Source organism: Lipotes vexillifer, unplaced genomic scaffold (assembly GCF_000442215.2).
Source record: "Lipotes vexillifer unplaced genomic scaffold, Lipotes_vexillifer_v1.1 scaffold137, whole genome shotgun sequence".
NCBI lineage: Eukaryota > Metazoa > Chordata > Mammalia > Artiodactyla > Lipotidae > Lipotes > Lipotes vexillifer.
The window spans coordinates 3,588,747-3,600,096 of NW_006775780.1; the positions used below are offsets into that span (position 1 = coordinate 3,588,747).

General features: G+C 50.0%; 1 protein-coding gene across 1 annotated transcript in view; it reads left to right on the top strand.

Moving 5' to 3' along the window:
* Nucleotides 1-11,350, top strand: part of JAG1 (jagged canonical Notch ligand 1) — a 36,516-nt gene that overhangs the window by 15,689 nt on the left and 9,477 nt on the right. The window contains exons 4-13 of the mRNA XM_007450205.1: nt 29-283; nt 2,098-2,158; nt 6,000-6,130; nt 6,366-6,485; nt 6,924-7,037; nt 8,419-8,532; nt 9,109-9,222; nt 9,637-9,683; nt 10,019-10,192; nt 10,593-10,743. Coding sequence (XP_007450267.1) covers nt 29-283; nt 2,098-2,158; nt 6,000-6,130; nt 6,366-6,485; nt 6,924-7,037; nt 8,419-8,532; nt 9,109-9,222; nt 9,637-9,683; nt 10,019-10,192; nt 10,593-10,743 — 1,281 coding nt within the window. The remainder of the gene's footprint in view (nt 1-28; nt 284-2,097; nt 2,159-5,999; nt 6,131-6,365; nt 6,486-6,923; nt 7,038-8,418; nt 8,533-9,108; nt 9,223-9,636; nt 9,684-10,018; nt 10,193-10,592; nt 10,744-11,350) is intronic.

Below are 11,350 nucleotides of genomic sequence, written 5' to 3' on the forward strand. Positions count from 1 at the left end.
TTTTTTTTTTTTTTTTTTTTGCCTCTAGAGCCTGACAGCATTATTGAAAAGGCTTCTCACTCAGGCATGATCAACCCCAGCCGGCAGTGGCAGACGCTGAAGCAGAACACGGGGGTTGCCCACTTTGAGTATCAGATCCGCGTGACCTGTGATGACTATTACTATGGATTCGGCTGCAATAAGTTCTGCCGACCCAGAGACGACTTCTTTGGCCACTATGCCTGTGACCAGAATGGCAACAAAACGTGCATGGAAGGCTGGATGGGCCCTGAATGTAACAAAGGTGTGTGTGGGCGTGCCTGGTGGGTTAACCAGCTCCTGGTGGCTGTCACTTTGGGTGTCATGTTCTCACTCCCCTGCCATCAGGTGGCTTTCTTGGGTATGGTGAGATTTGGGCTGTTTTCTAGGCCTGAAGCACGAAGATGCCATTGGTACCCCATCCCCCAGACGCTCTGAGCATTGGCTGCTAACATCTCCTTCTCTGGAGCGTTGTCCTTGGCCAAACAGGTGCCACTCCACGCCCCGTCCCTCCAGCTCACAGTCTGTGAATGGCTGACGTGGGCGTAAGAAGGCCACAGCCCCCTTTGCGTTAACCCTGGGCTACAGTTCACACTCCAGAGTTTCTCCTGGGATCAGGCTGAGGCCAAGCTCCCGCTGAGACCACGTTCTTGCTCAGCTTCTTCCCCTGCCCATCTGCTTCCCTCCACCTCTTTCTCTGTACCCGAACTCCTTTCTCAGGCTCTGCTTTTTAAGGCATCCAATGCAAAACAGATGCCAGGTGGGACTGGGTTAGCTCAGCCAATGTCTGAACAGCTTGTGAAAAATGACAGCCCTTGGGCTCAGGGTGGCCTTACGGCAGCTTTCACTGGGCATCTCTGGGGGCTGTGGTATTGAGGGGAGGGGGCGAGTGGTGAACTGAACGCCTCCACAGTGGGATAAACTTCCAGACCTCCTGACTACTGTCCCAGCCCCGTCTATTAGAATACAGGGAGTTATCACATATTCACAGATGTTCACAGAATTATCTGTGGTCTTTACCTTTACAAAGCTTCTAATTCATAGCAAATTGGTGTATAATTCTAGTCAACCATGTAATAGGCCCTCACGAACATTAACGCACTCTGCTTAGTTCACATAATTTGGTAAATTCCTTTAAGATAAACTCAAGTTGAAAAACGAATTTTTGAACTGTGACTGAAGGGTAGGGCAAAGAGAGGAATTTGCAGGTCTCCTGGGCAATATTGCTTTCTTAAATAATTAGAGACAAGAGTGAAAAGGATGGCCTTTCTGGGATCCAAATGAAAGGATTGATAAAACATATTTTAAATAGTTGGTGTCCTAAAAATCAGTAACAATTACTTAAAAAGTATCTGCCTACTATTTTTTAATGTCTGTTCAAAAACTTTTTTCAATAAAGGAAGCAGAATGGTTTTGTTGTGGATAATTTTCAAAAAAAAAAAAAAAGTCCTAAAAATCAGTAACAATTACTTAAAAAGTATCTGCCTACTATTTTTTAATGTCTGTTCAAAAACTTTTTTCAATAAAGGAAGCAGAATGGTTTTGTTGTGGATACTTTGCAAAAAAAAAAAAAAAGTACCACCAGATCTGGCCCGTGGATTAGCCTGCCAAGTGAAGCCGGCCTGGTTGGCTTTGTGAGTCCCATGGGAGTTTTGAGACACCAGGCATTTATTTGGTCAGAGGGTTCTGAAGAGGCTGGGGTACAGAGTGGGAAAGATGACAGAGTTGAGGAAGGATTAGACCTCCTTTTTGCTTTTGGCGAGGGTGGGAATTGACCGGGAGCAGCATAGCTATTGTTCAGAGACTCCGTAAAGCTCCCCTTCCCCCACCTGCTTGCCTGCATTTTGTCCCCAAATGCTATCATGTTTGAGGATCTGCTAGCATGGCCTTGAAGTTTAAAGCTGGGTTTGTTCTTGGGGCACCTCCCGTCTTCCTCTCCTTATAGTGGGCTTGATACGAGATCTCTTAAAATAGTGGATTTTGTTGGCTTAATGGACGAGGTCGTTCTCATGATGGTGACAGTGCAAGAAACTGGCAGTGTGCTGACACATCCTTCTGTGTTTTTTGTTTTTTTCACAGCTATTTGCCGGCAGGGCTGCAGCCCCAAGCATGGGTCTTGCAAACTCCCAGGTGACTGCAGGTAAACAACTAAACTCTTTTTTTTCCCTAATAATGATCCCTTTAATACAAGAAGAGGACTGACTTTATTGTGAATACGCCTCTTTTACTTTGGAGGACAAGAAAGCGTTACCAAAAAAAAAAAAGAAATTTTTTTTTTTTTCAAGTGGGCATATCCGAAGCTTATTAAATTATACCAGCTGTCCGGTGAAATGCACACGCTTCTCTCTCTCGGGGAAGAAAAAACTCTTCTGGGCATAGTCAGTGACTTCATGTATTAACGGTTCTGTAAATTGATAACTCGTTTTTATAATCTTCCCCTTAAAGTGCTAATGGACTAGATGGAGGGCTGTGGGTTTGGTTTTTGCAGCGGTCTCTCTCTTCTCCACCCCCCAGCCCCCGCCTGGTTTTCTGTCTCCCAGCCCTCCCCCACTTTTCCCATCAATAGGGGAAAGTGGAGCATTCTTTAGAATGGGATTAGGACAATCTCCTGGCCCCTTTGCAGGCGGGAGCCTGGCCGGTGCTGAGAGGTTAATGGCTGCGCTGGAATCTTGTCAGTTGAGCCTGATGAATGTAGACTTTTGCTGCTGGCCTTTGAAGTCTGTTCTTTTATGGTCCCGGACAATGCAAGAAGCCAAATGGAGAGCTCCCCCACGGCTTCCCGATTACAGTTTTTGGAACTTCTTGAAATGTACATCATGCCAATCTGGGAAAGCCTTGCTTCAGGAAATACTGTTGGAGTCTGTGGCATGTTGACCTGATCGCCCACTTTACTGTCCTCCCAAATCGGAAGGATTAGCAGATTTAATGTGACGCTCCATGGTTCCTTTGGGCCTGTCACGTTTTCCCCCAAAGCTACCCCAGTTTGAGCCCGGGGAAGCTCACGAATCCTTAGTCTAAACCAGTGCATCTCAAACTGGCGTGACCCGGGGCTCCTGTGATGACGCAGATCCTGATTCCATAGCTTGGGGTGGACTCAAGTCTCTGCATTTCTAACAAGCCCCCAACAGTGCTGTTCTTGCTGTGGGGGGGGGGGACCATACTTTGGGATTCGCTACCCCCAAACCTCAGTACTCAGAGTGTCATTCCCTGAGTTAACCAGGGACGTGTGGAAATGCAGGTTGCTGGGTGCCACCCCACACCCACGGAACCCCAGTCCCTAGGTTGGGCCCAGAAATCTGCATTTTGACAGGCTGAGCACAGCCACAGGATTTTGCCGCTCTGAAAATCCTGAAGACCCCTGTGGTCCTCCGTACCTTTGTGCACCCGCCGCCGCAGCTCCCCTCCCATGCGGCGGGGAGCTCTGAGCTCTGGGGCGTGAAGCTGAAGTGGGAATCAGGGCAGCTGGAAGTAAAACAAAACCAGGCTGGCCTGAAATTGTGTCTTCCTGCACTTCAGAAAGATAAGTTTACTTTCTGGAAGACTGAAGGGCTTCGCCTGCGAACCCCCATCGCTGGTGGCAGCCGACTGTGGGATTTAACAGCGTTACTGTCAAGCTCGGGGGCAGGCTTTTCTTCGTGAAGGTTGTTCCGGAGAGTCAGATCAGCCGTGCTCTCAGGGACTCTGCTGCGCCCGCTTCGTGCTCAGCACGCGGGTGCTCAGCTCAGATGAGTATCAGTCAAGGGCGACCTCGATTTCTGCTCCTGTCATCAGAATAAACACACTGCTGCCTGGGGAGGGCCCTCCCAGCCAGAACAGCAGGCTTTGTTTCCAGAATTTAGGCCTTTCTCTTTCGAAGTCTCCCTCCCACTCCCTGCCTGGACTCGCAGGCCCTTATTTACTTAAGGTGTGACTTTCCCACACATCATTTGCATGGTCTCCCAGGCCATCTCCTCCTCCTTGCCTTGAAAGAAAAATCAAAACAGAACCTTCTCGCCAAGGAAGTTCTGGTTGTGTCCTGCTCCAGAAATAGCTGATGGCAAGTTACCTGTAAGTTGTCCTTTGGATCGTGTATTGCAGAGGTGTGTTTTGTCTCGTTTTTTCCCCCACATGAGAAAACTTTACTCCTTCTCTTGCTCCCAGGTCAACCTGGAGTCCCTTTTTCTGGGTGCACAGTCTTGCTTTATTGCGAGCCTGCCAATAATATCAGGCTCAATTATGAATCATCCTATGAGGAAAGTCACTTCAATTTCTCATGAGAACCTTAATCATATATTATTAAACTGGGATAACCTTGTGGATGCCTCTTTTAGGGTCAGTATTTTTATTTGTTTTCTTTTGAAGTCATCCAGGGCCTCTTGTGGTTCCTTTCTTACGCTTGGGTATCCAGCTCTCACTAATTAAGAGCTGAGGCGATTCCTCAGCTGCCTCTTATTCCTTGTATTAAGCACATTGAAGAGGTGCAGTGATCCTTCATCTGGAAGGGAATGAGGGAAAGACTGTAAGAATAATGCTATTTCCCAATCAGTTCCTTCTTAATATCTACCTTTCAAACTAAGAATATCAGTCTTTTACCAAAAGCATCCCCGTGACCTCCCACTAACTTGAGTGTCCACTTTTTAAAAAAATTTCTACCAGAGGATTTACTTTGTTCTTATTTTACTCCTTTAATAGTGCCTTGTCATTTAGACCAGAGTTTCGTTTTAGATAAACCAGAATCCTCTGATTTTTAAACCACACAGCCTGGTGGTTCTTTGTATTGGGGCGTGGATGGCTTGCTTTTAGAAGCTAGGAAGTGGTGAGTCAGAATTCTCAGGGGCTGAGTTGACTCTCGGCCGTGGATGATTAGCGATTAGCTGGATCCCTGTAATTTTCCCATGGCAAGGATTTTTAGCCCACCTCCAGCTCTCTGGACGCAGAAAGCCTTTCCTTCTTTGCGGGGGAGGCGATTCTAACCGTGGCTTTCCCGGGTCCCGTCATGGAAATATTTGCTGGTCGCTGTTTCTGGCTCACCCCACCTTCACTCCACTGTGGGCTGCCCCCACTGCCCCGAGACCAGCTCCTGTTTGCTAGAGCTTGATTTCTGAGAAGTCAGTTAGAGTTTCAGAGGGCTTGAAACTTGAGGGGAGAGTAGCTGAGCCCCTGCCCCAGGTGAAGGTGTATGTTTGTGTTTTTGTTTGGGGATCAAAGGCACCATTTGGCCTCCAAAGAGTCCGACTAATGAGGCGCTTATAAAGGAAACTTGACTCCCTTCCCCAATACGAGATAAACCAAGTTGACTTTGTGTGTGTGTGTGTGCAAAGTGAGAAATAACTATAAAATAAATTAGCCTAAGTAGCCACGAGGGGGGCGGGTCATAAATCATGTACGGAAATCGTTCCAAGCGCTGTTGCTTTCCTCGTCCTCCCTGCAGAAATGGGTCCAGAGATCCTACCCCATCTCTCCAAGGAAGGGTGCCCCCCTCCCTCCTTGTCTGATTTCAGGGAGCCTCCTTGGGAGGCAGTTTCCTGCCGCACTTGGTGTCTTGGTACATTTTTGTGTGCTGGGGTCGTGACTTGCTGCTGAGACACAGCCCAGCCGAGCTGCTGTGTAAAACTTGCCCAAAGGGCTGCGTCTGCAGAGGCTTTCGCATGGCTATTGTTGTCACTGCAGGGAGAGCCCTTTCCTTCCCCCCAGGGGTTGATTTATTCCAAGCCTCCGCCCTGGGCTCATGGGGGAGCCTGAGAAGAGAGAGGGGCTTTGTGGAGGGCAGCCCAGTGCTGGCCTCTCCCCAAACAGCCCTCCTTTTGTTGGGAGTCGCCTGGGAGGGGACCTCAGTCCAACTGGGAAAATGTTTGCTTAGAGGGAACCCCCGGACAGACCTTGACAGTCTACCATCCTGTTGCCAGAAACAGCAAGCCTGGGCTTTGCATCCTTGTGTTTTTCTGGCTCCCATCTCCCTGCAAGTTCTAAAGGGTAAAGCAGGGTTTGCTGTGTGTCCCCAGGTGCCAGTATGGCTGGCAGGGCCTGTACTGTGACAAGTGCATCCCACACCCAGGGTGCGTCCACGGCACCTGTAACGAGCCCTGGCAGTGCCTCTGTGAGACCAACTGGGGTGGCCAGCTCTGTGACAAAGGTATGTCTGGGGAGAGCCTGGGCGGAGCTGGAGGTCGGGGGTGGGGTGTGGGTGATTTGGTTTGTACTTTCATTTATTTTTATTTGCAGGGGCTTTTATTCTAAATCTGTTTGAATTTGCCTTTAACCTTGTGAGTCTGGGTCTGTTTCCCTCGGTTTTAGTTTTTAAAGAGGAATGGGTCTAGGAACACAGTGTTTCTGGTCTCTGAGTGACTTCTTTGGGGTCTTTTTGGCAGATCTCAACTACTGCGGGACCCACCAGCCGTGTCTCAATGGGGGAACCTGTAGCAACACAGGGCCTGACAAATATCAGTGTTCATGCCCTGAGGGGTACTCAGGACCCAACTGTGAAATTGGTAAGTGGTCCAGGCGCAGTGAGATCCCTTTGTCTAATTTTTCTGTACGCTCAGCTTAAATACACTCAGGGACTCGTAAAAAGATGAAAATACCCTCCAACGTTAAGACTTGTCCTCCCAGCCATTCCGTGGGTCTTTGAAACCTCTGTCCAGTTGCTCAGGTGGGTTGGGGGCTGCTGATTGCATCGGGGGCGGCGTGTACAGGGCAGTGACCCAGCTCCCAGGTCAGAAGCTTGGAGAAATGGGGCCAGAGAGCTTAGCAAGAAAGATGACTTCCTTTCCACCCTAGACACAGTGGGGTTACGTCCCACACCTGCTTTGATTTCTTGAAACGAGCTCAAGCCGGTGGCCCAGGCGTGGGATTTGGTTGCCGGGGAGAGTGTTAGGTAGCCTCTCTCGGTGGGCGCCCCTTGCTCACCGCTGTGCTGGTGTCCACAGCGGAACACGCCTGCCTCTCTGATCCCTGCCACAACAGAGGCAGCTGCAAGGAGACCTCCATGGGGTTTGAGTGTGAGTGTTCTCCGGGCTGGACCGGCCCCACGTGCTCCACAAGTAAGTCTGCGTTTTGGCCTGTTCCCTTTCTTGGCGGGGGGGAGGGGGTATTGTGTCAAGATACAGGGTCGTGGGTCCCACGTCGGTCTTAGTGATGGGTCTGTCTCGGTGGGAGGGGGTCTGGTGGGGAGGCTGGCCTGAGCTTCCGGCCTCTGCCCTTGGAAGTCTCCTGGCACCCCCATCCTAAGTCACCCCGCTAAGTTAGCACACGCATCTCTGACTGGAAGAAACTCGCTCGTGGGGTAGCTGCGTCCTTTTCCCTGGACTTGTGCCTCCTCTGAACTGAATTACGGTTATTCTCCTCGAAGCTGTACAGAGGATGCCTGCGGGGGAGGTCGTCACGACTGAATTTCATGGTGGGGACAAATTTTGAAAGAGGGCCCAGGGCTACAGAGTGACAGTGGCTGCAGGACTTGGCCGCACACCAGGACTACCCCAGTGCTTCCCAGTATAGGTCTCTGGGTCCTACGGTTTCCCTTTGGAATTGGGGAGTTCGTACCTTCCACAGGCTCCTGGGGACTTCCCTGGTGGTGCAACAGTTAGGACTCTGAGCTTCCAGTGCAGGGGGACGCAGGTTCGATCCCTGGTCGGGGAACTAGGATTCCACATGCCATGCAGCGTGGCAAAAATAAAAAACAAAACACACACAAGCTCCTGGATTTCAGAGGTGCAGCCAGGCCCGAGGTCCACGGTCATCAGCCCCCTGAGAACAGCATGCAACACGGTTAAGGAGCTGGGTTCCAGGGTTGGATCACCTGGGCTGGCACCATGGCCCCGCCACCCGTCACCATTGTGGGACTGTAGTCACTGCTAACCTGTGCCCTGTTTAAACGGGAGAGTAGCAATTCCCATCTCCTAGGGGTGCGAAGGCTCGGTGAGCAGATTCATGAGGAGAGCCTGGCACCTCCTACACGGGTAGGAGGTGAATCGCTAAGAGGCCTTGGGAGTCTAGTGCAGAAGGGGGAGGTTGGGCACCCCAGGCATGTGATTTTGGGAAAAGTCTGTGAGTAAACAAGAATATGATTTTTTTTTCACCAGCAAAGAAGTTATTTTTCCTTACCTCTCCTTAGTTACCTCTGTGCCGTGATGAAACTTTTCTTTAAAAATAAAGGGTAGGCAGAGAGCGATGTCCTGAGTTACCCAGGGCTGATGCTCCGGGGATCCAGCTGGCTCTCCCACCCGCTCAGGTTGCGGATTAAATGAACTGGGCCAGTGGGGGATTTAAAGCTAAAATCAGGCCTTATCGTCATCGTAGCAGTCACTTGCAGCAGGTGTCTGGCTCTTAAGTGAAGGCCCCTCATGTGAGGGGTGGTATTAAATTATCTAATTGTCAAATGGATTGAGATTAAATTGCCAATCCTCTCCTCTTTTTGTCGAACAGACATTGATGACTGTTCTCCAAATAACTGTTCCCACGGGGGCACCTGCCAGGACTTGGTTAACGGATTTAAGTGCGTGTGCCCACCCCAGTGGACGGGCAAAACGTGCCAGTTAGGTAAGAGAATTCCTGCACCGGGGCTGGCTTGACCCTAGCGATTAAGGGAGGTGTACATGTGGCCAGCGGTGCAAGTTTGCGTGCCATCGCACCAAGAAGTCATTTATTATCTAGGGTCCAGCCAGCAGGCCTGGCAGAAATAACTCGCATGCAAATGGCCTGGCTCTTTGAGGTCCTGTGGGAAAGTCGTGGGATTCCTTGAACCATGTCAATCGTCTGTCCGAGGAGTGTTCAGCTGGGTTCCAAATGGGGATGATCTCATGAGGAATGAGCTGTCTGCATTCTTTTTTGCCACTATTAAATCCCAGCAACTAGGCTGCGCTGGGTTTTTGCACAGAAGTGCCTAGTGGCTTTCTGTCGGGGGCTAGTTGTTAAAGCAGCTGGAACGTTATCAATTAGCATTCCTTATTGGAGCATAGCTAGGGGAGAGGGTTCAGATGTTCAAATTAGTATCTCTTATTTAGCTAGCTTATTAAAATGTCTCGTTTCAGAAAAACTATTGGTATGGTGTTTTTTTTTGAGGGGGGAGGTGGGGTAGGACCCCATTTCTCACTGTTCATCCTCTCTGTTTTTCAGATGCAAATGAATGCGAGGCCAAACCTTGTGTCAATGCCAAATCCTGTAAGAATCTGATTGCCAGCTACTACTGTGATTGCCTCCCGGGCTGGATGGGTCAGAATTGTGACATAAGTGAGTGAGACTGTTTCAATTTTGATTTTCATGAAACTGGGGTGTTGAAGGCATTTGCCAGCCGTACTCAGGCTCCAGGTCTAAGACTTGAGTCAGTGGAAGGAGAACCTTATAGAGGGAATGTTTTGGGGGAGGGAGTGATGGGCACAGAAATGAAAACATACACGTTATCAGGCTCATTAGCTGGTAAAAAACGGCCGTACTCTGATAAGGTGGCTAAAACAATGATGTGAAATTTCAGTACCTCAGTCTGGAAGAACTAGGGAGTGTTCCCACCAATAACCTTATTTCACGGGAAGCACACAAGAAATCTTATTGGAGGTTTTTATCTGTCCTGAGGAGAGAAGGCTTTTCAGTTAAGCCCAATTTCAATGTAAATTGCCCCTCCAATACGGTGACTTGTTTATTTTTTAGATATTAATGACTGCCTCGGCCAATGTCAGAATGACGCCTCCTGTCGGGTACGTAAATTTTTGCTTATATCAAAACCTTAGTGATTGACAACAAGCCTTAAGATTTATGTGACCCTGGGAAAGCTCTGTCCCTGGGAGATTTAAAAACGCAGGTGAAAAGTGGGTCTCTGGAAGTTTCACTCAGGCTCATGTTACCCCAGCCTCCCGGGAGTCATCTTGAAGGCATGCACATAGAAATTCCTCTCTCACATTTGGAGAGGTTTGGCATCTCTTTCAGTGAATCAGCTGAAGCGCAGCAGTCACGCTGAACCACTGAAGCCCTGTGTTTGTGGAGCACCTAGAAAAAAAGCATGTGTTTCTCACCCTCTTTCTCCTCCCTCCAGGATTTGGTTAACGGTTATCGCTGTATCTGTCCACCTGGCTATGCAGGCGATCACTGTGAGACAGACATCGATGAGTGTGCCAGCAACCCCTGTCTCAACGGGGGTCACTGTCAGAACGAAATCAACAGATTCCAGTGTCTGTGTCCCACTGGTTTCTCTGGAAACCTCTGTCAGGTGAGCCGGGCTAGAGCGTCCGATGGCCAAGTTTTCACAGGCAGTCTCCCCCCACGTCCCTTCCCATTCCCGACACTGTCTGGAGCCTCCTATTGACTAGGGATCTCTGCTAGACACACGCCGTGGAAGGAGGGTGATGAGTGATTTTCTTCCCGTTGTCCGGCAGCCTGTCGATTTCTCTTTGTCCGTTTCATCCCAGACCCAGCGCTCTCTCATTCTGCCCTGTTGTCTCAAATGCGTACCTGGACAGTCGCTAGGACACAACTGTAAATCATGCTGGGTGTTCTCCTAACAGAAGCAGACGGAAGGGTCAAATTCCAGTGGCCACTGCCCCAGAGGAGTCATAATCATGCCTTTGTTTTACTTTGTGTCCCCCCTCCCCTGCCCCTGGCCCTCGCAGCTGGACATCGATTATTGCGAGCCCAATCCCTGCCAGAACGGTGCCCAGTGCTACAACCGCGCCAGCGACTATTTCTGCAAGTGTCCCGAGGACTATGAAGGCAAGAACTGCTCCCACCTTAAAGACCACTGCCGCACCACCCCCTGTGAAGGTACCTCCCTCCCCGCCAGGGTTCTGGCTTGTCTTCAAGGCTGCTGTCCTCTGCCCATTCGTCACTGCCCCGTGACACTCAGAGGGAAGCCAGAACACGTGGAAACAACCTATTCAGGCCCACCAGTTCGGGGGGACCATACCTGCAAGTAGCCCAGGGCAGAGAAGGGAATTCATTTAGCATCCCCGTTCTGGGGGACGCTGATGTGCAAGGCTGAGATGGATTCCTCAGGGCACCTCTGCCAGTAGAACTTTCTGCCAAGGTGATATCTGCACCGTCAGGTACAGTAGCCTCGGAACACGTGTGGCCCAGAACGCTTAGTGTGTGACCAGGGCAACTAGAAGCCCTGATTTACTTACTTTTCATTCACTTAAATTTACACGGCCGCCTGTGGCTGCTGTGTGAGATGGCTCAGGCTTCCAGGTTCCTGCAGCCGTAAGTGCCCTTACGTCGAGGGAAAGGCTGTTCCTCCTCCTTAGCCAGCTTCCAGCAAATTTGGTAGATGTATCAGTAGAGGAAGGATGAACAGGGCCCACAGACACGTGGGCTCCTGGCTCCATAGGGAGAAAACACCTAAAAAAAAAAAAAAAAAAAAAATCTCCCCCCC